This window comes from Oryctolagus cuniculus, chromosome 19 (genome assembly GCF_051225735.1).
Source record: "Oryctolagus cuniculus isolate XC-2025 breed Fujian yellow rabbit chromosome 19, ASM5122573v1, whole genome shotgun sequence".
In the NCBI taxonomy this organism is placed as follows: domain Eukaryota; kingdom Metazoa; phylum Chordata; class Mammalia; order Lagomorpha; family Leporidae; genus Oryctolagus; species Oryctolagus cuniculus.
The window spans coordinates 63141340-63167725 of NC_142885.1; the positions used below are offsets into that span (position 1 = coordinate 63141340).

General features: G+C 55.5%; 1 protein-coding gene and 2 long non-coding RNA genes across 4 annotated transcripts; 2 read left to right on the forward strand and 1 right to left on the reverse strand.

Moving 5' to 3' along the window:
• Positions 1 to 920: 920 nt before the first annotated feature.
• On the forward strand, positions 921 to 26066 carry TVP23A (trans-golgi network vesicle protein 23 homolog A). 2 transcript variants are annotated; one of them, XM_002711789.6, is made up of 6 exons: positions 921 to 1063; positions 1341 to 1420; positions 21765 to 21909; positions 22725 to 22814; positions 23002 to 23130; positions 25778 to 26066. In XM_002711789.6, exons 1-6 carry the CDS (start codon positions 1055 to 1057, stop codon positions 25922 to 25924), a joined length of 600 nt encoding a protein of 199 aa, XP_002711835.2. In that variant the 5' UTR covers positions 921 to 1054; the 3' UTR covers positions 25925 to 26066. The 2 variants fall into 2 exon arrangements, with proteins under 2 accessions (XP_002711835.2, XP_069921109.1); XM_070065008.2 differs by lacking the exon at positions 22725 to 22814.
• On the forward strand, positions 2729 to 3725 carry LOC149120626 (uncharacterized). The gene is made up of 3 exons (XR_016225662.1): positions 2729 to 2854; positions 3333 to 3404; positions 3588 to 3725. It is a non-coding gene; the product is annotated as an uncharacterized LOC149120626 (long non-coding RNA).
• On the reverse strand, positions 13436 to 16186 carry LOC149120627 (uncharacterized). Its single transcript, XR_016225663.1, has 2 exons — positions 15943 to 16186; positions 13436 to 14735 (listed from the first exon to the last, which is right to left on the reverse strand). It is a non-coding gene; the product is annotated as an uncharacterized LOC149120627 (long non-coding RNA).
• Positions 26067 to 26386: the final 320 nt, after the last annotated feature.

Sequence of the window (26386 nt, forward strand, 5' to 3'; positions counted from 1 at the left end):
GGAGCGACACACTTGCCCCTGTAGCTAACGCGGTTAATATCAGCACCGGCTGCTCACCCACAGCTTTGGCAAGAACTCACAGGATTCTGGATTGCAGGCCTTGAAATGGATCCATCCATCACCCTGATAGCCAACGTCCTGGTGCTAGACTTCAGTGGAGAAGTTTTTCAAGAACTCATGGGCCCTAATGCAACAAACTAATACCCAGACTACCCTCGGACCCAAACAGACAGACTGGAGCCCACCTTTGCCTTCCCGAGGAAACATGCTGGCCCCATCCCCGACCAATCAAAGAAAGGCCACAAGAACCCTGGGCCACCCAGAGGCTCTCCCTTGTCTTTACTGCCTGGAGGGCCACTGCCCAGCTCCTGGCTCTGCTTTGCAGTAAATGCCTAATTCTTTCCACCACCCCGATGTCAGTGGGGGCTCCATAGCGACTCCTTCAGCCAGCTTTGGGGTTCACCCGAAGGAAGTCTGCCTGCCGCCCCATGTGTGCAGACCTCAGCGAAGTTCCCTTAACAGGCAGATTCTTCCAATCCCCTGGGAATCCGGTTCACCTAAGGGGCCGGGGTGGGGGTGGGGATTCTTGTGCACAGACATTAGGCAAACACTGACCTACCCCAGACCCTGAGTGAGACCACCAACCCTGACACTCACAGATGGGACACCCCCAACAGTCACTGACCACGCCCACTATTCCTCCCAGGGACACTGTCCTCGGCCCCCGCCCCCGACTCCATTCCCCCAGCTCCATCCCCTCCCTGCCACGGCTCCATCCGCGCGCTCCACCCCCCGACCCTCGCGGCTCCTGCTCTTTTTCTCGTGGACTCCTTCCAGGGACCCTCTCAAGCCCCCTGGGACCCTCTCAAGCCCCGCCCAGCGCCGGGAGCCGAGCCCCCTCCCCAGCCTGCGACTGCGCTCTGGGCCGCGCCCCGCCCCCACCCCGGGGCGCAGGCTCCGGCCCCGCGGCGTCGGCCGAGCGCCACCTGAGGTCCTTGGGCGGCGGCGGGCGTAGCTGGGCCAGCGGTGTGGACGCCGAGCCGGCTCCGGGAGGATGAAGCAGGTGGGGCTGCGGGGATGCTGGGGCTGGGAGCGTGATGGCGAGGACGGGCGGGGCCTGCGGGAGCGCTGGGAGAAGCCGGGAGGGAGAGGAGGCGCCGGGCCGGGGCCTGGGGCTGGGGCTGGGGCTGGCCTGCGTCCCCGGGTCAGGCGGGTGGAGGAGGCCTCGCATCGCAGCCGCCTGTCCTGGGGAACCGCTCGGGAGGCCGTGGAGGTGCATGGCGACCCGCCCCAAGCGTGCACAGCGGCGGGCCTGCCACCTGCCCGCCGTGTCTCCCCAGGCCCTGGTGGACGATACCGAGGACGTGTCGCTGGACTTCGGCAATGAAGAGGAGCTGGCCTTTAGGAAAGCCAAGATCAGGTATGTGGGGCGATGCGTTCCCCGGCGCTGCCAATGCGTTCGTTCACTCACAGATAAATGAGGCAAGAGCCCTGCCGGCCTGGAACCCGCGTTCCAGGTGTTTGTGGGGAGGGGAGGGGTGGAGCTACTGTTGGACAGAAAAACAGACATTAATGAGATAGAGTGTGAGAAGGGTTCGGAAGAAAATCAACAGCATCCTGGGTGCAACCTGGGAGGGCTTCTCTGAGGAGGTGGCATGTGCGCTGAGACTAGGATGAGACAGCCATGGAAGACTGTGGAGGAAGAGTGTTCCACACTGAAGGAACTGCAAGTACAATGGCCCCGAGGCCATGTGGGAAGAAAGGCCACGGTGGCTGCGGGGTCGTGGGGTGGGCAAGAGGCCGGAGAGGTGGGACCTCCTTGAAGTCTGACTCTAGTCCCGGCTCCACTCCATCCAGGCAGACCTGATCCAGGTGAGGCCACCTGCCTGCCCGAGGCCTTCAGCGTCCCAGGAGCGGAGGAGCCCACCACACAGCCTCACTCCCTCACCTGCCCCCCCCCCTCCACCCTCAGGGCCGCCAGGTGTGGGGCCCCGGCACCCAAGTGCCATTCTTTCCAAAATCTCTGGTTTTTTTACCCCAAGTTCTCAGTTTCAAATCCGACAATCCCCAGAGTGGAGTAGACGCTGTGAGTTTCCTGTGGCCATAAACGTGTGTCTTCAGACAGCACAAGTTCATTCGACAGTTCTGGAACCCAAAGCCAGTTTTACCAGGGCCCAAGCCAAGGTGTGGCAGGGCCACGTGTCCTACGTCTAGTCCCCGACATCCCCAGCTCCTGGTGGCTGCTGGCTGTTCCGGGCCTGTGTCCTTCTCTCTCCCCCTACCCCTTCCCTCTCCCTCTCCCTCTTCCCCATCTCTCCCCTCCCCCTCCCTCCCCTCCCCCTCCCCTCCCCTCCCTCCCTCTCCCCTCCCCCTCCCCCTCCCCCCACTCTCTCTCCCCTCTCCCCGTGTGTGTGTGTGTGTGTGTGTGTGTGTGTGTGTCTGGTCTCCCTGTGCCCCTGTCCTATAGCGTTTAGGACCCTCTCACATAATCGGGGACCATCTCCATGTCCCAGGATCCTCAGCTGGGGTCTGCAGGCTCTCTTGCCGTATAAGGGAGCAGTTATGGGTTCTGGGGATGAGGGCCTGAATTTTCTGGGGGAGGGAGGGTGATTTCTCCTGCCATAATGACCAGTGATGGCCTTGACCAGGAATCTGGTAAGAGTCCCACAAGCATGTAAACCCCTTATGGTGTGCAGTTTCTCCCGCATACCTGACTCCAGGCAGGTGGCTGGGACAAGCGCTGTGCGGGGGACATGGCCCCTGCCTTGCTGAGTCACCGCGTCACCACACTCGGGCCACTGTTGTGAGGACTGGGATGACTGGCATATCCTTGGCCTCTGCTGCACCCACGAAGGTCGGTGGACATTGCCGAAAGTTCTCAGCGTGGCGGGTGTGTGTGTGTGTGTGCGTGTGTGTGTGTGAGTGTGAGTGACTGGGTCCCAGGTGAAACCAGTTCAGTGGAGTTGAGTATATTCGCATTGTGATGCAACAGAACTTTTTCTTGTTGCTAAACTGAAACTGCGTCTGTTAAACAGCTCTCCTTTCCCTCGTCCCCCCGTGCACCTGTTAACCACCAGTGAGCTTTCTGTCTGTGAACGGAGTCATTTCTGTCTATGAACGGAGCCACCTCCGAGAAGTGGAGGCGCCTCTTGGCCCTGTGCTGTATGCCAGCGCATCACACCCTCAGCACGCGTCCCTGCTGTGGCAGGTGTCAGCGTTTTCTTCCTTGTCAAGGCCGACTAGTATTCCACTGTGTGGGGAGGCCACGTTTGGTTTGTGCACTCATCTGCAGTGGAACGGAACGTGAGCTGTTGGCTCTCCTTGGCTGTTAGGAGCAGTGATGCAGTGAGCATGGACGAGCACATCTCTCTCTGACATCCTGCTGTTGATCGCTGGATCATATGGTAATTCTGTTTTCAATGTTTTCCATAGCAGTTGCAACATTTTGCTTCTTATCGAAACTGTACACGTGTTCCAGTCTCCCCTCATCCTTGCCCGTACTTGTTACTTTCTGTTTGGTTACAGCAGGCGTCCTAACAGGTGTGAGGTGTTATCTCACTGGGATTTATTTTGGCATTTCCCTGCAGGTGGTGACACTGAACTTCTCTCCACGTGCTTGGTGCTCACATCTATTTCGTGTGTAGAGAAGTGTCTGCTCAAGTCCTTTGCCCATTTAAATTTTTCATTTGTTAGAGAGGCAGTGAGAGAGTGATTCTCATGTACCTGTTCACTTCCGCATGTCCATATGGCCCCCGGCCGGGACCAGAACTCCATGCGGCTGTCCCAGGTGGCTGGTGGCGGGCCCGTGTGCTCGAGCCATCTTGCTGCCTCCCGGGTTGCTCATCAGCAGAAAGCTAGAATTGGAAGTGGAGCTGGCACATAAACTCGATCACTCCCGAATGGGATGTGGGCCAGGTCACATGCCCCCCACCCACTTTTTCATCAGATTATTTCTTTAAAAAATTTTTTTAAATTTATTTTTAATTCCCCAGATGGCTGCAATGGCCAGGGCTGGGCCAATCCAAAGCTTGGAACATCTGTGTCTCCCATGTGGGTGCAGGGGCCCAAGCACTTGGGCCATTCTCTACTGCTTTCCTGGGAGCATTAGCAGGGAGCTGGATCCAAAGTGGAGCAGCCAGGACAAAACCGGCACCCATATGGGATGCTGGCATCACAGGCAGAGACTTAACCTGCTACGCCACAGTGCTGGCCCCCCAAGTGGCATCTTAACCACTGTTACTACATTTACTAATGCCACCTCTGCCTCTGATTTTAATGTATTGTGTGTATATGTGTGTGTCATTGAAACGTGATTCAGATATGAAAAACGCAGTCTTAAAGTATACAATTCATGGGACCGGCACTGTGCCATAGGGGGTTAAGCCTTCCTGCGGCACCAGCATCCCATTTGAGTGCCTGTTCGAGTCCCAGCTGCTCCACTTCTAATCCAGCTCTCTGCGATGGCCTGGGAAAGCAGTAGAAGGTGGCCCAAATGTTTGGGCCCTTGCACCTGTGTGAGAGACCCAGAAGAATCTCCTGGCTCCTGCCATTGGGTCCACTTGGGGAGTAAACCAGCGGATGGAAGACCTCTCTCTCTGTCTCTCCCTCTCTCTGTAACTCTGCCTCTCAAATAAATAAAACTCTTAAAAAAAATTCAGTGTGGTTTTCAGTCTACTCACAAGATTTTGAAACAATCACCACTGTGTAGTTCCAGAATTCTTTCTTTTTTTCTTTTTTTAATGGAATGACTTGGTTATATTGCAGTAGTTTAGATTTTTTTTTAAGAATTATTTTACTTATTTGAAAGACAGAGGAGTTGCAGAGAGAAGTAGAGCCAGAGAGAGAGAGAGAGAGAGAGAGAGAGGGAGGTCTTACATTCTGCTGGTTCACTCCCCAAATGACCACAACGGCTGGAGCTGAGCTGATCCGAAGCCAAGAGCCAGGAGCTTCTGGGTCTCCCACGTGGAGTTGAGCCATCTTCCACTGCTTTTCCAGCAGAGCTAGATCAGAAGAGGAGCAGCCGGGACTCGAACCGGTGCTCCTATGGGTTGCTGACACTGCAGGCTGGGGCTTTAACCCGCTGTGCCACAGCAGCGGCCCCCAGAATTGTTTCATCACCCCAGATGGAAAGCCTGCACCCACTAAGCAGTCACTTCCCACTCCTCCTTCCCCGAGCCCCTGGCACCCACCAGTCTGCTCTCTGTGCGTATGAATGTGCCTGATCTGCACATTACACATCCGTGAAATCAGCACCAGTCAGGGTTGCTCAGAGAAACAGAGCCAGCCAGCTCTCTAGAAACATAGAGATTGCCTGGGCAGGGTTGCTCCCCGTGAACATGGAGGCTGTGTAGTCCCCAGATCTGCTGTCCACACGTTGGAGACCCGGGGAAGCTGTGGGTGCGGCTGCAGTCCAGGCCCGCAGCCTGAGAGCCAGGCGAGCCCTGGTACGCTGTAGTCCTGGAGCGCTGGTGTGTGAGAGCAGAACGTGGGTGTCCCGGCGCAGGCAGAGAGTGGGTTTTCCCATCCTCTACCTTTCTGCTCTGCGTTCAGCCCTCCACAGGTTGGGTGATGCCTGCCTGCATCGCTGATTCGAATGCCAAACTGTGCTGGCAGTGCCCTCACAGCTCTCTGGGCCCAGCCAAGGTGCCACGTGACATTATACAGTATGCACTTGTCTCTGATTTCTCCCACTTGGCATAGTGGTTTCCGAGTTCGCCCACATTTTGGTACTTACCAGGATTTCCTTCCTTTTTATGGCGGGCTACGTTCCACAGCCTGGATATGCCGCTGTGCGTTTATCAGCTGATGGGCATTTGGGTGGTTTCTGCTCCAGCAGCAACGTTGCTAAGAATACTGGGGCGTGAGGGTCTGCGCAGACATCTGCTTTCACTTCTGCGCACGTTTCTAGGAGTGAAGTTGCTGTGCCACGGTGCGGCTGCTCGGGGACCAGGAGCAACCTGGGCTTTTGGTCGAGCAGACCTCGATTTGGATCTCAACTCCACCCTTCCCCAGCTGAGTTATGGTGTCCCCACGGTGTGGTTATGGGTTCAAGTTGGCAGGTGCCCCCTGAGACTCAAGTGGGCTTTCCTCGTCTCCCCAGAAGGGTCCGAGCTGGGGACACAGCATCTTCCTCTCATCCGCAGTCCAGCCACTGCACCTGCAGCGCCTGGCGCTTTGTCACCTGCAGGGGTGTGCGCTACATGTCACCTTGAATCCTCAAATTGCAGCTTTCACTTTCTGCCAGTCTTTTCTGTGACTCTGTTCGCCTAGGCCTGTGGCTGCTTTGCCAACTCACAATTCCCCTCACCTGGGGCAGCCGGCAGGTGGGTACAGTAATCCCAGTGACCCCTCTGTTACTTTGAGACACTCAGGTCATTTTCAGGGAGGTCTGCATTGGCCTGTGGTCACAGTGACCTTGAACTTGAACAGAGACCCCGGCACCTTCCAGACCCCCAGTTTTCTCCTCCACTGTCAGGTTGTGTGAGTGAGCCGAGGGGGGTGACGGGTATGTATACGACAAGCCCCGTGTGGGCATCCGGAACGCTTGCTGTAACTGACGGTTTGCGTGCCTCCACGTCTGTCTGCACAGGGCTGGAACGGATCACGCTGGGGTTCTCCCTGGAGCGGGAAACTGCCCTTCCTCTGGGAAGTTAGGCTGATGCTCTCTAGGCACCGTCTTGCAGAACTGCTCTGCACCCAAAGGTCACAGGTTCCAGAGAGTTCCCACCACCGCAGAGCAGTCTCCTCCTGCCACCATGTGTTTCCAGAACTTGACTTTGGTCTTGGTTGTCGGAACCGGTTCCTTGGCTGGTGTTTTGCATTTGGGCCTTGCTCACCCCGGTGGGTGTCACATTGGGAAGAACACTGTCCTCTGAGAGTGTCACGTGTCTGTGCCGGCCCAGCCTGGGGGCAAAGGTCACATGGAGAAAAAGCCACCTCTGGAACTCCCTCACTAGCTCGGAAGGTCCTTTTGTCTCTCCCGTCATCCACAATCAGTTTACTAATTTTTCATTACTTTTTTCTTTTTCTTTCTTTCTGTCTTTTTTTTTTTTTTTTTTTTTTTTGACAGAGTGGACAGTGAGAGAGAGAGAGACAGAGAGAAAGGTCTTCCTTTGCCGTTGGTTCACCCTCCAATGGCCGCTGTGGCCGGCGCACTGTGCTGATCCGATGGCAGGAGCCAGGTGCTTCTCCTGGTCTCCCATGGGGTGCAGGGCCCAAGCACTTGGGCCATCCTCCACTGCACTCCCGGGCCACAGCAGAGAGCTGGCCTGGAAGAGGGGCAACCAGGACAGAATCTGGTGCCCCGACCGGGACTAGACCCCAGTGTGCCGGCACCACAGGCAGAGGATTAGCCTAGTGAGCCACAGCGCTGACTTTTTCATTACTTTTTTAAAGGCAGAGAGACAGATCTTCCATCTGCTGGTTCATGCCCCAAATGCCTACAATAGCCAGGGCTGGGCCACTCTGCCAGCTGGGAACTGGGAGCTCCATGTAGGTCTCCCACATGAGTGGCAGGGACCCAGCTTCTGGGGCTGTCATTGCTGCCTCCCAGGGTGCCCATGAGCTTGAATTTGGGTCAGGAGCAGAGGAGCCGAGGCCTGGTGAACTAGGCGCTCTGACATGGGCGTGGGCAGCCCAGGCAGGGTCTTGGGTTATGCAATCAATTTCACGTGAAAACAGATCTAAATGGGGGGAAGTCACGTTTTTGTCGATTTAAGGAATTACCTTCAGAATAGGTACGGCTCTGCCCTGATCAAAGAGAACTGGGAAATCTCTGCCCCAGTCCATTTCTGTTAGGTTGGGGGCTGGATGGAACTCTTGGCTGCTTTGGTCGTGAGGGGCCGTGGCGCTGAGTGGGAATAACAGCCAGCGCGTCCTGTGCACAGGCGCTCTTCCAGGTGTTCCACACGAGGTGGTTCCGTCAGTGTGCCCCACACACGGCGCTGCAGCACCCTTACTTCTCGGGGCAAAGTGGAGCGGCTCGCACAGCGCCACCCAGCGGGGGACCTCAGGGAGGGCGTCGGCACCCTTACAGCCAGGTCCTGGAACGTTGCCTGTGCTCACAGAGCCGCACGCTCCCCCGCGGCCCCTCGGGATGAGCTTTGCTATGGGAACAGCAGGTGCAGGGCCTCCATCTTTTGCTCACCCTGGGGACTTCTGTCTGTTTCCTGTGTGTGAAGGGCAATGCAGCGTGTGTCCGCCGTCTAGAGCGGTTTGGCCACTGTGGCTGTGTTGTGGACTGCGTGGCACGTGGCAGGAGGCTGAGTGGCACAGTGGCGGGTGTGACAGCCACTGTCTGCAGACACTGCCACTGTCCGTGCAGGCAGCAGCACGCCCCAGGCACCCTGACTGTTCTGTGTGTGTTCGAGGTGCGGGAGTCATGTGGACAAGTTAAGTTTGTACATGGCTCCTTTGGGTGTGATGTTGACCCAAGGGAAGCTGGTGGGATAGGGGCCAGGGAGGAGAGGGAGCAGGTGACAGGGCAGAGGAGGGCTTGGTGGCCACTCGGGAATTTTTTTAAGATTTTATTTCATTATTTGAATGGCAGAGTTAACAGAGAGAGGGACAGAGAGACTGGTCTTCTGTCTGCTGGTTCACTCCCCAAATAGCCACAACAGCTGGAGCTCGGCCGATCTGATGCCAGGAGGCTCTTCCGGGGCTCCCATGCAGTACAGGGGCCCAAGTACTTGGGCCATCCTCCACTGCTTTCCCAGGTCTTAGCAGAGAGCTGGATCAGAGAGGGGGCATCTGGGACAAGAACCAGCGGCCGTATGGGATGCTGGCACCACAGGCAGTGGCTTAGCCCACTGTGTACCATAGCGCCGGCCCCCCACTCATGATTTGTGACATAGTATCAAACCTCTCACTGTTATACAAACAGCCTTGTGCACACCCACAGACCCTCCAGCCCTTCTGCTACACACACACACCCGTGCACACGCACAGGTGGATGCCCCAGTCAGCAAACCCAGGAAGAAAAATGATCTTGGAGTTTGCTGCTGCTCTGAGATTGGTCCACCTGGTTGAGTGAGGACCCCTCCCCAGACCCCCAGACCCCCGTCCCCTGTGCCTGTGGTGCACAAGCCACATGGTTCCTGGCCCTCTGAAATTTATGCTGAAAGTACAGAAATAGGGCACATACGCAGGTCCCACCAAGAGCTGATTGTTTAAGGAAGGCCCACAACTACCCAGGAAAATAACCCACAGAATCGGGGAACTAGACAGATTTCAGTTCTCTTTGATCAGGGCACAGCAGTACTTATTTTGAAATTAACTCCTTAAATCTACAAGAGCGTAACTTCCCCTTACTAATATTTGTGTTCCCATGAAATTGATTGCATAAGCTGTTATAATCATGAAAGCCCTGAGGGGTGATTTCTGCCGAACTGTAACCCACACGGTCTGGGAAGGCGTTTGGGGCCAGGTCAGAGACAGGTTCCACTGGACGGCATGGAGCCCGAGGTTCTAATTCATGTGTTCATTCATTCATCAAATCCAACAAAGACCGGCATGGTCTGTGGTGTGCCAAGCCCCGTCCGTGCAAGGGACACAGAGAATGCCAGGCGGCTCTGGCCCCGGCCTCAGGGCGCTGCCACTTAATTAGGGAGAAGGCAGCAGACTTATAAGTAAGCCAGGTAACTGCAGAGAGCAATACATGCTGCAGCCGAGGGAAAGTTCTAGAAAAGGGGTCCAGGCCTGGGGGTGGGGGCTTTTATTAGAGGAGGCCTCTTTAGGGAGGTGCTGAGACCTGGTAGAAAGAGGAGCTGAACACGGAGAGAAGCATGGAAAGAGGTCTCTGGCAGCATAAACAGGGTGTGCAAAGGGCCTGAGGTAGGGGTGTAGGCTGCGGATTGTCAGAACCAGGCCAGGGTGTGGGAAGGAGGAGACATAGCTGGAAATTTGGTACAGGAAGGATCAGTAGGGCTTTGAAGATCTTTGCCTTTGACAGATTACCCTTGGAGAGAATTAGACGGGTGCAAAGGAGTGTTAGGATTGACACGTGAGACGGGGTCTGTGAGTGTGAGATGGAGGCTGGACTGAGAGATGCTGGTGTCCTGGCCCAGCTGGGCTCCCTCCAGGGTCCCAGCGGGGAACTCGGCCGGTGTTGACCTTCGTCCCTGTGGTGCTAGATTTGGAGAGAGACCGTGGAAGGCAGCGTGTCCCAAGTGTGCAGGGCCAGTACTCCTGGGCTATCTCGATGTCATCATTGTCCCCCAGGGGACTCAAACCACCAAAGAACCAAAACTCCGGAATCCTGGGCCCCATCCCCGAAGACGCCGACTCAGCAGGGGTGGAAATGGGTGCTGAAGGCCCCTCCATGTGACGCTGGTATAGTGTTCTAGATTGCTCCTTTCTGGGTAAGCTGGCGATGCATCCGCTGGCTCAAGTGTACACCAGCACTTGAGAGGGGGTAGAAGCGGTGCACTGACGGGGTGAGGTCACCTGTGTGTTCCAGAGGTCCTTAGGTCCTTAGTGGAGTCCTTGGGGAAAGCCCCACCCCTGGGTGGGTGGGGGGAGTTCAAGTGTGGCTGCAGCCCAAAGCCAGCTGTCACCCTAACCCTGCTCAGGAGCCAGCTGCTGTCTAGGGTGACTCGGGAATGGCCACATAGGGTGTTAATGGGCGCTCATGGTGCCCTGCGTCGAAATGCGGCATCTGTCCCCCAGGTTTTAAAATGTGTCAGCATAGACGTTGCAAAGTGACAGTCCAGGCCTCAGGCACGCTCTTTCAGGCCTGCGTGCTGTGTTCGATGGATTTGAGTTGAGCACATTGGGAAAGACCACATTCAAAACCCGGATTGCCCCGAGTAGAGGACCCCACAGAGACAGAAGCAGGTGGGTGGCTGCTGGGGCCTGGGAGGAGGAAGGGAGAGAGAGGGGAGAAACTGCTGCTGGGTGTGGTGGATTTTTTTAAAATTTTTTATTTATTTATTTTTTTTGGATAGGCAGAGTTAGACAGTGAGAGAGAGAGACAGAAAGGTCTTTTTCCATTGGTTCACCCCCCAAGTGGCTGCTACGGCCGGCGCGCTGCGCCAATCCGAAGCCAGGAGCCAGGTGCTTCTCCTGGTCTCCCATGCAGGTGCAGGGCCCAAGCACTTGGGCCATCCTCCCCTGCACTCCTGGGCCACAGTAGAAAGCTGGACTGAAGAGGAGCAACTGGGACGAGAACCCAGGGTGCTGGTGCCGCAGGCGGAGGATTAGCCTAGTGAGCCGTGGTGCTGGCCGGGCATGGGGTTTTACCGTGGAGCCATGAAAGTGTGTGCAACAGCAGCGCGACCGGCGTGCTTCCTGCCACCACGTGGATCGCTTTAAAATGGTTCATTTTGAGTCGCATTAAAAAAAATGGTTAATGTTACGCGATATGAATTCTCCCTCAAAGAACTATTATTTTAAAAAATAATCTGGACTGCTTCCTTCTTTTAAAGAGCTGTTAGGGCTGGAAGGATGGGCTGGCGTTGTGTGGTGGGGCCCGCCTGCTCAGGGTGAGCCTCAGTTCTCACCCAGGTGACTTTAAGCACCTGCGTTTGCAGCCCCCCATCTCACCCCTTTCCAGTAAAGCCAGGAGAGGCCGTGTTACCCAACAGTAGGGATGTGAGAAGTCCTGAGCTGCAGTTTCCCCCTGGGGCAGCGACTTTCTCCTTAGACTTCCTGAAGCCACTGTCATGAGATCTCGGGGCCTCGGGTTGGGCTGTGCATGTGCACCTCTGAGGCCGTGTACCCTGGGCTTTCGTTCCTGCTCACCCCCTGGCCTTTGCACATGCTGCTGTCTCACTCGCTGCTTAAATTTATTCTTGGATCGTAAATATTTAAAACATCGTTTAATTTTTAAGTGGAGATATAATTTGCAAGCCATAAAGCTCACCCCTGTGAACGGTCTACTTTGCTGGTTTGAGCACATTTCTCTGGTGTTCGGCACCATCACAGGCAGCGTGGGGCCTTGCTTTCGTCATCCTCCACACCGTTCGGCCGCATCCCTACTCGGAGGAAGGCAGTCGCATCTCCTGTTTGTCCCCACAGCCCCGTCTACCCCAGGCTTGTTGGTCAGCTGTGCTGTCCAGCTCTTGGGCCCCTGTGTGTGTGACAATGTGAACAGATCACCAGGAGCCTGCTGGATCCCCTTCCCAGGGACGTGTCCCTGCTGTGCTGAGGTCTGGGCCCCTGCCGCATCCTTTCGGCCTGGACGGTGGCAGCCAGGCCTTCGCAGGTGCTGGGTGGTTTGGTTGTGAACCCGTTCCTTGGCATTTGGCCTCCCTGCTGGAGACCGGCAGTGTCCACCAAGACAACACTTGGTCCATTCTGTTCACTGCACTTTGATAGAGCCTGTGCCTGGTAAACAGTAGGTGCTCAGTATGTGCTATAGTGGCTTGAAGCTCCATTTGTAAAATTTACTATTTCTTAAACAGTGTTGAAAATCGCTTTAAAAAATGCACGTGTTGATTATGAACTTAGCTTATGTGTGTTTGGACAGTTTAAACTATGGTTTCAAATTTAGCATCAGAGATTATTTTGAGTTCCAACTTAAACTGCGCGCAAAAATACACATACACAGCAATTGTCAAACTTGCTGCTTTCAGTGAGGTGGGGAGTTTTAGTGGTTGATGAAACCCCAAATTCAAAAAAAACCCCTTCGGGGCGGGTGCTGTGGCAGAGCGGTTAAGCTTGCTTGGGATGCCCACATCCCATCTTGGAGTGCACTTTTGATGCAGCTTCCTGCCACTACGCCTGGGAAAGCAGCGGAAGATGGCCCAAGTGCTGGGGCCCCTGCACCCGCATGGGAGACCTGGAAAAAGCTCCTGGCTCCTGGCTTCGGATTGGCGCAGCTCCGGCTATTACGCCAACTGGTGAGTGAACCAGCAGATATAAGACCTCTCTCTCTGTCTCTACTTCTCTGTAACTCTATCATTCAAATAAATAAAATAATAAATAAATCTTTTTTAACAAATAACATGGGTGAAATTTAGTTTCATTTGAAAGAGAGAGTGAGAATGTGTCCGTCTGCTGGTTCACTCCAAAACGCCTGTAACAGCCAGAGCTGGGCCAGGCCCAAGCCAGGAGCCTAAAACTCAGTGCAGATCTCCCTTGGGGGTGGCAGGGAGCCAGGCACTCGAGCCCCCACCTGTGCCTTCCAGGGTGGGCAGTGGTGGGAAGCTGAAGCAGAAGCAGAGGAGCAAGGACTCGAGCCAGGAGCAGTCGGTGTGATCTGGGATGCAGGCATCTGATGGCGCAGCTTCCCTGCTGAGCCGGCGCCCACCCTGGAGTGGGCATTTTTGAAGGGTAAAGGCCAGCTCCTGGTGGAATACCTCTTATCCTAGGTCTGCCCAAGCTCTCTCACCGTGATATCCAGGCTGTGATTGTTGGCAGAGATAGTACAGAAATCGTACTGCACCTGCTTCTAAAGGTGGCCCAGAGATGGCGTGATTTTACCCTCTACTACCTCTTTTTAAAGAACATTTATTTATTATTTGAAAGGCAGAGTGAGAGAGAGAGAACAAGCGAGCGCAGGTGTGCTCCCATCCGCTGGCCCACTCCCCAGAAGCCTGTAACAGCCGGGCTAGTCCAGGTCAAAGCCAGGAGCCAGGAACTCCATCTGGGTCTCCCACATGGTTGGCAGGGGCCCAGGCACTTGGGCCATCTTCCACTGCTCTCCCAGGAAGTGGAGCAGTTGGGATTCGAACCAGCACCCTGCTATGGGATGCTGGTATCACATCGGTGGCCTAACCTGCTGCACCACAATGCCAGCTCCACTCTACCTCCTCTTACCTGTGGTCTAGGCCCTGGCCGTGGCCTGCGATTCCCTTGGCTGCTTGGAATCCCAGGACTCCCTGCGGAGGAGCTGATTCCAAGGCTTGAGGCAGGGAGGGACCCCAGTCGGCTCAGATCTGGAGCATCCTTAGGTTTCCAGAAACCAAGAGTCCTTTCTAGAATGTCCTAGGTCCTTCTGAAAGGCGGAGGACACCCGCTTCCCTGCACAGACCTCCCGCAGGCCGAGCCACTGCACCGATCCCGTACTTGCTGAATGAATGAACCACTTCTCTCTGTGTTCCCACCCAACAACCTCGGAGCCAGGCCCTGCCAGCGACGGCCTCTGGTTCTGCATCGCCTGTGATTTAAAGGGCACCAACTTGGTTGCAGCGCCAAGGTGGGAAATAAACACCGTGTAGGGTATCTGCAGCCATTGGCTGGCACAGCCTGCTTTGGTCAGAAATCATGCTTCTCTCCACGTTCCAGAGAGGATACGGATGCTCCCAAGGTCCCGCCCTCTCTGGCAGAATCTGGTAGCTCTTGACACGAGCGGCGCTTCCTGCTTCTAGTGGGAAAACCAAAATCACCCAAACAGCACCCACAAAAAGACAAAGACGCCCCATTCCAAGCGAGGGCGCGAATGCCCAAGGACGCGGGCTCCTTGCCATCTTCCAGCTGTCAAAGGCGCCGCCCGCTTCCAGCGCCTTCCTGCCGGCTCCCGTCCACCCCGGGCTTTGGCAGGTCAGTCCTTGGCGCCTCTGCTCTTTTCTGTCCGTCAGTGACTGACCTCGAGCGAGTATTGGACGTGAGGCCCACTTCCACTTCTGTGTCCAGCTTCCCGCGGATGCGCGCCCCGGGAGGTACTTTGGGCTTTGCCACCCACGTGAGAGGCCTGGATGGAGTGGGGCTCTTGGCTTCGACCTGGCCCAGCCCTGGCTATTGAGGGCGTTTAGGGAGTGAACCGGCAGATGGGAACTGTGTCTCTGTCTCTCTGCCTGTCGAGTAAAATGAAAAATAAGTCAAAATAAGAGGCAGGAGTCACGGCAGCTGCCCTCATGGCCACAGCCCCTCACCCAGGCTCTGTCCAAGCACGCCAGGGGCCTTCCAGGCACCCCTTGCCCTTCCAGCCCTTGGACGCCAGCGACAAAACGTGGCAGGCTCCATGCAGAGTGGAACTCCTCAACGTGGGAGCCGGGAGTGAGGCCGCTGCGATGTGACGGGTTTCCTCCAGTTAGCAGCTTGAGGAAGCGCGCGCTTATTATCCCACGCCAGGCCCGGAGGAGGTCGGGAGTTGGAGCAGCTTGGCTGGGTGGCTCTCCTCTGGGTCTCTGGAGTGTGCGGTCGGAGGCTGCCGACATTTGAAGGCTCACCTGGGGCCGGTGAGCTGCTTCGAGTAACAGCCCTCCTAGGGCTGTTGGCCTGAGCTGATTCTCAGCACAGGAGCTGAGTTGGCCCAGGGAGAAGGAGAGAGCAGAGGCGGAAGCTTGGGCAGCCTCATCTCAGAGACGTGGGAAGCTGCTTCGAGAAGTTTGTGGGACTTGGAATTGCAAGATAACGTTTGGGGTGGGTGTTTGGCCTGCGCTCAGGATGTTTGGCTCTGAGAGCCTGGTCCATTCTGGACGCCAGCCAACGCAGGCCCGGGAAGCAGCAGTAATGCCTCGAGGGGTGGGGTTCCTGCCGTCCCCAAGGGAGACTTGGATTGAGTGTGTGGCTCCCAGCTTCCTGCCTGGCTGGGGGCGGCTGCTGTGGGGGAGGGAACCAGCAGGTGGGGGGAATCCTGTATTTTCTGTCTGCCTGCCTGCCTGTCTCCATCCTATCTCTGAACGAGATAAAATGTATTTTTAAAAAAGTTTATTTTGGTGCAAAAATTTTTGAAATCCATGCATGTGAAGAGGGGGACCTTCAAGAAGCTCATGGGCATCTCACCTTCCTAAAATGTGCACATCTGGTGTGCTTTCTCTCTCTGGGGTTGCCTGTGGTATAAATGGGATAGCATAGCACGGGGCCATTGTGTCTGCCTTAGCATCCAGTTGCCCCGTCCCTCTGGCTGTACGTAGCATGGATCAGAATCCCATTCCTCTGTGCGGCCACACCATGTCCTGCGGCATAGATAGACCCCGTGTATCTGCTCATCTGCTGACAGACACTTGGCACGTTGCCACCCTTGGGCTGTTGAGAGTAGTGCTGCCCCGAACCCAATACCTGTTTTGGGGTCTCCTGGCCCTCATTTCTTTGGAAGCTGAGCCGAAGGATCTGCTAGGAGTGCAGCAGCGTCAGGAAGGATCTGCCTGGAAGCCGCCAGCTCTTCTGCTCACGCTCCCACACAGAGCACATGCAGAGGCTGGGATGTCTCTTTAAAAAGAAATAAAGAACAGAAACAAGAGGGAAAACCTGTGGTGACCAGAGGGAAGTCTGTTCTTTTATTCACTTCCACACCCAAACCTCTATTGTGCTGACCTTTGAATAGGAACTGTGAGCAAGCCCCAGAAGTCCCAGCTCCACCCAGCCAGGCCCGCAGGTCCGGAGGCAGGACGAGGCCCCGCCCCCGCACCCGACTCCAGGGCCCTGAGCAGCCAGGCTCTGTAGATTAACAGCCAGGTCACTCCAGGGAAGCAGTCAGATCCAGCCTGGGTGGTTCGTCCTCTGCAGAGTGTGGGGTCCCAGGGACCTTGGCCTTTGCAGTCTGGGTTTTTCTCTCTCTCTTTCTCTTCTTCTTCTTTTTTTTAAAAGATTTATTTATGTGAAGGGCAGAGCAACAGAGAGGGGGAGATTGAGAGATCGTCCATCCACCAGTTCACTCCCCAAAGCCAGGATCCAGGAACTCCATCTGGGTCTCCCATGTGGGTGGCGGGGCCCAGACACTGGGGCCGTCTTCTGCTGCATCCCAGGCACATTAGCAGGAAGCAGGGCGCCCGGGACTCCAGCGGGCTCTCTGATTTGAGATGGCAGCGTTCTAAGTGGTGGCTCACCTCATCGCACCGGCCCCAGACTTGGGCTTAATTTCCTTCTCACTTTGGTCCTGGGACTGAGCTGGCCTTGACAAGGGCATAGAGGAGGGCTCTGCGTTGTCATAGGGTCACCGGCTCAGGAGGTCTGGCGTGGGACCTCAGAGAACAGCACGTCCACTAGGCTCCCAGGGGAGGGGGTGCTGGCAGGAGGAGGGCGAGCGGGGCACAGCTGACCTCTTTACTTCCTCATCCTGGCTGTCTCCCTGACACCTTCCTCCCAGCATCTCCATGGGGGCAGCGCCACTGTGAGCAGAGCACCGCTGAGTGGGCGTAAGGGGACATAGCACCACCTTGCCCGTTTCAAACAGTGCGAGGACATCGCCTGACCAAGGACAGTCAAGAGCGTCACTGCAGGCGTTTCTCTCTCTTCTCAGAATGTGGTGAGGCCACACCGAGCAGAGGGACGTTGGCCGTGACCTCGTGAGGACTCCCTCTGGCCTGGCATTGCAGATGTTTTGTCTCCCAGGAGATAAGACTTCCGTGGTCAGTGCTGAGCTCCCTTTTTACAGATGAGCGACCTGAGGCTCTGGGTAGCTCGGTGTCTCGTCCAGGGCTGTCGGCCCCGGCTTCCGCTGTACGATGCTGTCCATGTATAGGAAGGGCTGGGCATTTTTTTTTTTTTTTAGCAGAGCCACTGGTAAGCCCAGAAGAAAAGACCCGACTTCTGGAATGTTCCTCATGCATCCAGCTGCAGTGGCCAGTTACTCAAGTGGGGATTTTTAGGTCGGCATTTTTTTTTTTTTAACCACAGACGGGCCGACAAGGCACCCAGAATATCAGCATGTGGGCCTGGTTTGTGTCTTGCCTCAGTGCCAGTCAACACATCCTCTGAACACCTCTTTGTTTCTCTACTTTTTAGTTCGGATTTACATAAAAGTACCGAGAACAGGGAGGGGAGCCGGATGTTCCCCAGGCCTGCTTCTGTCATGATCAGTGTAGGGCCCGCCCACTTCATTTGCACCCCCATGCATTCCCACCCCTGAATTATTTTGGGGTAAATTCTAGACATCAGCTCAGATGCTGTTTTTTAGTGCCTAAGTAAACCTCAGATGCTTGCCTTTGGGGAAGGCATAAAACTCTCCAGACAGACTGAAAGGAGACCCGGAATTTAAGATACGGTGTTGGATGAGGAGTTCAGGTGGAAATGGTCTTAAAAAACCAAAGAGTGGCTGGCGCTGCGGCTCAATAGGCTAATCCTCCACTTAGCGGCGCCGGCACACCGGGTTCTAGTCCCGGTTGGGGCGCCGGGTTCTGTCCCGGTTGCCCCTCTTCCAGGCCAGCTCTCTGCTCTGGCCAGGGAGTGCAGTGGAGGATGGCCCAGGTGTTTGGGCCCTGCACCCCATGGGAGACCAGGAGAAGCACCTGGCTCCTGCCTTCGGATCAGCGCGGTGCGCCGGCCGCAGAGCGCCAGCCGTGGCGGCCATTGGAGGGTGAACCAACGGCAAAGGAAGACCTTTCTCTCTGTCTCTCTCTCACTATCCACTCTGCCTGTCAAAAAAAAAAAAAAAAAAAAAAAAAACCCAAAGAGCGGCTCTCAACACGATTTAAACTCCTAAATAATAAAGCAGCTTCAGCATTTTAGTAAGCGTTTATTTATTCAAAAGGTAGAGACAGACAGAGAGTGCCTACCTTCTGGTTCACTCCCCAAATAACCACACTGGCCAGGGCGGGGCCAGGCTGAAGCCAGGAGCCAGGAACTCACTCCGGCTCTCCCACGTGGGTGGCAGGGACCCAAGTACGCGGGCCGTCATCTGCCGCCTCCTAGGGTGCACCTCAGCGGGAAGCTGGAATGGGCGGTGGAGTTGGGACTCCAACCCAGGCACTGGGATATGGGATGTGGGTGTTCTGGACGGGGTAGCTGAAGCGCTGCACTAAAAGCCCATCCCAAGAACAACTTGTAAAGGTTCCGTTAGGTCACAGCCAGACCTAGGAGGAAGGCACCGGTCCTCACTAAACTAAGCCTGCTGTGCGAGTGCGTGGGAGGGGGATATGTGTGTCTCTGGGTGTTGTCCCCTGCCAGCCCCGGGTAACTCTAAGTGGCCTGCCACCTCCAACCTATGTCATCCACCTTTATAACCTCTGGTTCTTTTCTTAGGGCAGCTTTGGGTTTATAGAAAAATTGAGCAGAAAGTACAGAGATTCCCGTAAGCCCCGCCCCACCCCACAATTTCCCGTTACCATCCTGTGTTAGCAGGGTGCGCTTGTTAGAGCTGATGAGCCAATGTCAGTGTTCGCTAAGGCCCTCGGGTTAAGGAAGGGTCCCTCTCGATGCTGGACACTGCTGACCACGTCCACCACGGCAGTGTCACTCAGAGCGGTTTCATTGCCCCCAGATCCTCTGTGCCCCGCCCACTCACGTCTCCCCTCTGGATTCCCTGACAACTACTGAGCTTTACTCTGAGTCCCTAGTTTTGTCTTTTCTAGAATGTTCTGTAGTTGCAATGATTGGCCTCTTTCACTTAGCACATGTGTCAAGGTTGCTTCAGGCCTTTTCTGTGGCTCGAGAACTCCTCTCTATCGTTGAATAACGTCCCACAGTTTACCTGTCCCCTACTGAGGGATCTCCGGGTTGTCTGACTTTTGGCAGTTAGGAACAAGGCTCCTGTAAAGGAGCAGGTGCCGCTTTGGGGACAGGCAGCAGCTCCTTTGGGTAAATGCTGAGGGGCGTGCCTGCTGGCGAGCATCGTGTGCAGAGCTCCCACAGTGACTTGCAAAGATTTGTCTTTGGTCAGTGGCTTTGAACAGGAAATATTTTTAAAAATGAGGTTAGCACATATAGAATAAGGTGTGCTAATTTTAAGTGTATGGTTTTTTTTGTTGTTGTTTTTAACCCACCATGTACGTGCAAGGTCAAGACTCGTAGCATGCCCAGCTTCCAGAAGCTTCCCCTGTCCCTTCCCACTCACTACCCCCTCACCCTGCTAGGATCGCACCAGTCTGGTTCCTACGAGTGTGCTGGTTCCTTCTGCCGCCTCTGCCCCTGCGTCCAGTTTTTGAAGGCACATGTTTTGGGGGGCATGGGAGCCAGTAGCTTTATTTAATTTTGCTTCGTTTTGAATGCCGCCTAATGTTGTCACCAGATCATTCCTCCTGGCATGTTTTCCGAGTAGATAGTTTTGGCTTTGCTGGCTAGTGAATGGATGGGCGTGGCTGTGTTCCAATAAAACTTTATTTATAAAACAGGCAGTGGGCGGGCCTTCCCACCGTGATGCTCGTGAATGCTGTGTCCCAACCCTTGTCAGAATCTGCATGTCCCGTGCATGATTGGAGACGTCCTTGGGCGACTTTCATGCATGTTCCGGGTTGAGAATCCACTGTGCCTTCCCTTCAGAGGCCAGACGACAGGTGTCCCCACCCAGGACTGGGAAAATGGCCTGAGTGATTGGTGCAGTCGCTGCTCTAGATGCCCACATCCCGCGTCCCAGTACCTGGGTTCAAGTTCGGCCTCTGCTTCTGATCCAGTGTTCTGCTTATCCATACCATGGAAGGCAGGAGGCGATGGCTTGATCACTCGGGGCCCTGCTGCCCATGTATGGGGGAGCCCGGGAGTGAGTTCCTGGCTCTCGGCTTCAGCCTGGCCCAGCCTCCAGTCTTGGAGCATTTGGGGAGTGAACTAGCAGATGGAAGGTCTCTGTCTCTCCGCCTTCCCAATAAATGGATTTAAAAATAGAGAAACACTGTGACAAAAGCCCAGTACACTCTCTGCACCTTCCAACACTCGTGAGCGGTTTCATTTCCCCTTTTCAACCGTGGTGTCATTTTCCCTCTTCTCCTGAGATGACGGGCTCCCACCTGACCCTTCACGGAGGGGGAAAGCCTTGGATTCGAGCAGCAAATACCACCTGTCACAGCGGAGCGCCAAGGTTTATATGGGGAATGTGGCAGGATCAGGAGTCTTTGGGGATCCCCGCCACTGTGAAAAGCAGGTGCCTGCCTCAGTCATGAGAGAAAGTTGTGGTCTCGGGGGGATTTTACAGCTCAGCTCCCTCCAGTGGAGCCGTTTTGAGTGACGCCGAAGCTGAGCTGCAGCTGTTCTGAGAACTCAGGAAGGTGCGTGGCACAAGCCCTGTGGAGCGCACCACCCCCGGCCTGGTCACTTCTTAGGAAGTGGCTACTGTCGGCAGTCCCATTTTACAGAAGGGGAGATGGAGGCACCAAGCGGCTGTGTCGTGTAGGAAAGGCCATGGAGCCGGTCAGGCTGGAGCCAGGATTGCAACCTTGGCTGCATGGGAAGCGGGGCAGCCGGGACTTGCACTAGTGCCCTTGTGGGATGCTGACGTTGCAAGTGGCATCTCAACCCGCTGTGCCACCGTGCCGGCCCCGAGATCCGTCTTAATCGCCATCCAGCCCTGGGCGCATGCCGCAGCGTTCTTGGTCACTGTTCCCTACCTGTGTGTTCTATTGAAATGCGGATGCCCCAGAAAGAAACAAAGCCACTTGTGTCCCCCTGTGGCCATCAGCTGCCTGACCCCTGTAGGTGTCTGACAAAGCAGTGCGCCTTTGAGACCACCTACTCTTGGCTCTTAAATCTGACTTAAAGAAAACAACGCAGCAAGCGTAGGCTTGGCTGGCGTGCGCCTTCCCCAGCAGGTCTGTGTCTAAAGCCAGTGGACAGGGAAGCCTTCCCCTATGCGAAATGTCAGCCGGCACTCACGTGCGGTGGCTGTGGAGAGGTGGGACCGTGGGAGCCGCCTTCCCTCTCTCCAGGAACAGGCATTCCCCAGTGACACAGGACTTCTGCCCCGGGGGCTGCACATGTGCTCGGTCACCTGAGGAATGACCTAACCTTTCCTTTAGGGAACTGGCCGCTGACCCGGGGGGGAGAGCAGCGGCTGCTGTCGCGTTTCACTTCACAGGGGAGGCTGCCCTGAGAGGCCAAGTGATATTTGGACTCAGAGTAGGGGAAAGTACTGGATTCTTCGAGGGGGAAGAGAACACGCGGCTAGGTAGCGGGACTGCTGCAGGCTGGCGGCTCTGCAGCGGCAGATTCAGCCACCGCCCCTCGCTGTCCCCTAGGCATCCCCTGGCCACCTTCTTCCACCTGTTTTTCCGAGTGAGTGCCATCGTCACCTACGTGTGCTGCGACTGGTTCAGCCGAAGCTTTGTGGGCTGCTTTGTCACTGTGCTTCTCCTCCTGTCCTTCGACTTCTGGTCTGTGAAGGTGAGGCCCCTCCTCTGTGAGGTCACCTCCCCCCAGACACCTGGGCATTGTCCCCAGGTGACACTCCTGACACACGTGGGGCTTAGAGGGAGCTAGGTTTAAACTGCCGATACGTGCTTAAGAAGATGACCAGAGTCACTCAAAATTAGAGGGGAAAATGCATCATTTAGCATTTACTGAATGGCTTGGGATCGGTGGCCATGGGCACACAGATAGACCTTAATGAAGGCGACGTTGGGTCAGCGCTGTGGCGTAGCAGGTAAAGCTGCTGCCTGCAGTGCCGGCATCCCACGTGGGTGCCGGTTCAAGTCCCAGCTGCTCCACTTCTGATCCAACTCTCTGCTTTGGCCTGGGAAAGCAGTAGAAGATGGCCCAAGTCCTTGGGCCCCTGCACCTGCATGGGAGACCTGGAAAAAGCTCCGGGCTCCTGGCTTCAGATCTGTGCAGCTCCGGCCATTGCGGCCAACTAGGGAGTGAAGCAGCGGATGGAAGATCTGTCTCTCTCTCTCTGTACCTCTCCTTCTCTATGTAACTCTTTCAATTAAATAAATAAATCTTTTTAAAAAAACGAAGGCAACAACCCAGTGTTGCCTTAGATTTATTTTCTATAGACTTAAAAATTTATTTGAAAGGCATAGTGGCAGAGGGAGATCTGCCATTCGCTGGTTCACTTCCCAAATGCTTACAATAGCCAGGGCTGTGCTAGGCTGAAGGCAGGAGCCCAGAATTCCATTTGGGTCTCCCACGTGGGTGGCAGGGGCCCAAGCACTTGGTCAAATGAAGACGCTGATGGGCCTTTTGTCTGTGTTCCCCAGAATGTAACGGGACGACTCCTGGTGGGCCTTCGGTGGTGGAACCAGATCGATGAGGATGGGAAAAGCCACTGGATTTTTGAAGCCAGAAAGGTGTGGCCCGTGATGAGCAGCGCTGAGTAGACCCACGGAGGGCGGTGCCCTCACGCTTACCTGGGTCTCTGGCCCTGCCCTGCTGCTGGCTGGCCCCTGGATCGTGCACGCAGCGAGTGTGTGAAGTCGGCGTGGTTCCCACGATTTTCGCTCGTTCTGAAAACGGAATGCCTCTCCCGTATTCCAGATGTCTCCAAACAGCGTGGCTGCCACCGAAGCGGAAGCGCGCATCTTCTGGCTCGGCCTCATCATCTGCCCGGTGATCTGGATCGTCTTCTTCTTCAGCACCTTGTTCTCCTTGAAGCTGAAGTGGCTGGTGAGGCCCCTCGTCTGCCCCGTGGCCCTGCCGCGGTGACGGAGCGCGGGCGGCGCGGTGGGGCTTTGTTGTCAACTGATGGACTGTGACAGGTTGACTTAAAGTGCATGAGGGTACTTCAGAAAGCTCACGGAAATCAAAAGGGACGTTTGGAGCTGGCGCTGTGACGTAGTGGGCTGAGCCTCCGGCATCCCATATGGGCGCCGGTTCAAGTCCTGGCTGCTCCTCCTCCAGTCCAGCTCTCTGCTGTGGCCCGGGAAAGCAGTGGAGGATGATCCAAGAGCTTAGGCCTCAGCCCCGTGGGAGATCTGGAGGAAACTCCTGGCTCCAGATCCGCCCATCTCCAGCCGTTGAGTCCGTTGGGGGATGGAAGACCTTTCTCGCGGTCTCTCCCTCCATCTGTAACTCTACCTCTTAAATAGTAAATAAAATGTTAAAAACAACAACAACAACAAACAAGGACTGAATCCAGCACCAGCCTATTTCTAAAGAGGGGAGGGAGGAGGAGTTTATTTTGATTCCAGAAAAGTTGGAAATCTGTACGTAATCTTTTCACAGTACGCACATTCTGTGCGTTTGTCAAGACCCCCCGTGTAACCCAGTGCTTGTCCTAGACAGAGAGTCGGGCAGCCGTTGCCACAAGCAGTTTAGGGTATGTTCATCACAGCACCAAGCTGAAACCGTTAGCTGTCACTCCCCTATGCTCCCGGTCCCCTAGCATGGGGCAGCCACCCATGCACTACCTTCGTCTCTAGATTTCTCTGGATAGTTCACAGAAATTGGGTATGTGGTCTTTGTATCTGGCTTTTTTCACTTAGGATATTTTCAAGGCTCACCAGTGTTGCAGCATGTTGGTGCCTTTTCATGTCTGAATAATGTTCCCAGTGTAGGAACTGACCACATTCTGTTTATCTGCTCATCAGCTGACGGTCACTGGGTTCTTTCCACCTTTTGTTTCATATGAATAATGCTGATAAAGAGTATAAAATTATTATTTTAAAAAGATTATTTGAAAGGCAGAGTTAGAAAGAGAGAGGGAGAGATCTTCCATCCATTGGTCATCCTCAGATGGCCGTAATGGCCAGGGCTGAGCCAGGCTGAAGCCAGGAGCTTCTTGCAGGTCTCCCACATGGTAGCAGGAGCCAAGCACTTGGGCCATCTTCTGCTTCTTCTCCAGGCCAACAGCAGGGAGTTGGATTGGAAATGAAGCAGCCAGAGCACAAACTGGTGCCCATATGGGATGCTGGCACCTCAGGTGGCAGCTTTACCTGCTGTGCCACAGTGCCAGCCCCTTTATCATTATTTGAGAGGCTGAGAGACAGAGAGGGCTCCCACCCACTAGATCACTCACCAGACACCTGCAACAGCCAGGGCAGGACCAGGAGCCTGGAACCCCAGCTGGGTGGCAGGGACCCCACTACTTGAACCATCACTGCTGCTTCCCACGGTGCACGTTAGCAGGAAGCTGGAGTCAGGAGCCGCAGGCAGGTGTTGAACCCAGGCACTCCTAAGTGTCCTAACCTGGCATCTTACCTGCTGGGCCGGATGCCTGCCCCCCAGGAAGGAGCTTAGCGTAGAGGCAGGCATGGTGGCATCGTGAGTAAAGCCACCACTTCAAACGCCAGCATTCCCGGATCAGTTCAAGTCCTGGCTGCTCCATTACCAATCCAGCTCCTTGCTAATGCACCTGGGAAAGCAGTGGACGATAGCCCAAGTGCTTGGGCACCTGCCACTCAAGTGGGAGACCGGGATGGAGTTTTTGGCTCTTGGGTTAGGCCTGGCCCAGACCTGGCTGTTATGGCCATTCAGGGAGTCAACCAGTAGATGGAGGATCTCTCTCTGTTTCTCCCTCCTTGCCTCTTGCTCTGCCTTTTTTTTTTTTTTCTTTTTAGATTTATTTATTTATTTATTTGAAAGTCAGAGTTAACACAGAGAGAGAAGGAGAGGCAGAGACAGAGAGAGAGAGGGGTCTTCCATCCGCTGGTTTACTCCCTAGCTGGCCGCCAATGGCCAGAGCCGCGCTGATCCGAAGCCAGGAGCCAGGAGCCTCCTCTGGGTTTCCCACGTGGGTGCAGGGGACCAAGGACGTGGGCCATCTTCTGCTGCTCTGCCAGGCCATAGCAGAGAGCTAGACTAGAAGTGGAGCAGCCGGGACTCGAACTGGCATCCACAAGGGATGCTGGTACTGCAGGCGGAGGCTCCACCCGCCACACCATAGCGCCGTTCCCTGCTCTTCCTTTCAAATGAATAAATAAATCTTTGAAGAAAAACAGAAGGCATAAGACATCCTACGTTGGGTAGGGAGTCCTTCCTAGGTCACAGCTAGCAGTCCTCAGGTTCTACTTCGCAAGCATTGCCTGCCTGTTCCCTGATTAGTCCCTCACACGGGAAGACAGCAGCCGTAGCCGGGCTGCCTAACACTGTAATTAGGAGTGTGGGCCCTGGAGCTGACCCCAGCTGCGGCCCTGGGCTAGCTTCCCTGCGCTTCCTGCTCTTGCCCTGTGGATGACGGAGTGACGACCTCGGAGTGTTTGCCCGGGGAGAGGCTGCTGTCACTCTTAGGTCAAGGCCGCAGCCACCCCTGGGGCCTGGAGGGGAACATTCCAGGGAACGCGCTCAGGGCTACCTTTGCTTTGTCTGACTGCAGGCCCTCGTCGTCGCTGGGATTTCTCTCCAGGCCGCCAACCTGTACGGCTACATCCTGTGTAAGATGGGAGGCGAGAGTGACATCAGCAAAGTCACGGCCAGTTTTCTGTCCCAGACGGTGTTCCAGACGGTGGGTGCCGAGGCCTGACCCCTGGCCCGCGCTGCCCTCCAGGTGCTCAGAGCCAGGGCGGCTGCTGGCAGAGCAGTCCGCGATGTTGCCGAGGTCGGCCCGGCGGTCGCCGTGTTGTGTTGTGGCAAATGCCATAAAATCGAGCGGTGTAACACCTGCATGTGTGTGTTATGTGCATTCCCGCTGTTGTGCAGCCTTCACCGCCGTCTGCCTCCAGACGGAAACCGTCCACTGAGCTTCAGCTCTGGAAGCCACGTTCTGCTTCCTGTGGACCTGACCCTGCTAGGAACTGCTGCAGCGCCGCCCCCGTAGGACTGCCCTTGGTCACTGCCATTGCTTGTGTGAAGTGACTTTGAAAAAATTATTTGAAAGGCAGAGTTACAGAGGGCGGGAGAGACAGAGAGATCTTCCATCTACTGGTTCACTCCCCAAATGGCCGCAACAGCCAGGGCTGGGCCAGGCTGAAGCCAGGAGCCAGGA

Excerpts from the sequence above, each read along its gene's own strand:
- TVP23A (XM_002711789.6), top strand. Across the intron at positions 1,421-21,764 it reads TTTAGGAAAGCCAAGATCAG|GCATCCCCTGGCCACCTTCT; the intron begins GTATGTGGGGCG and ends GCTGTCCCCTAG. Across the intron at positions 21,910-22,724 it reads TCGACTTCTGGTCTGTGAAG|AATGTAACGGGACGACTCCT; the intron begins GTGAGGCCCCTC and ends TGTGTTCCCCAG.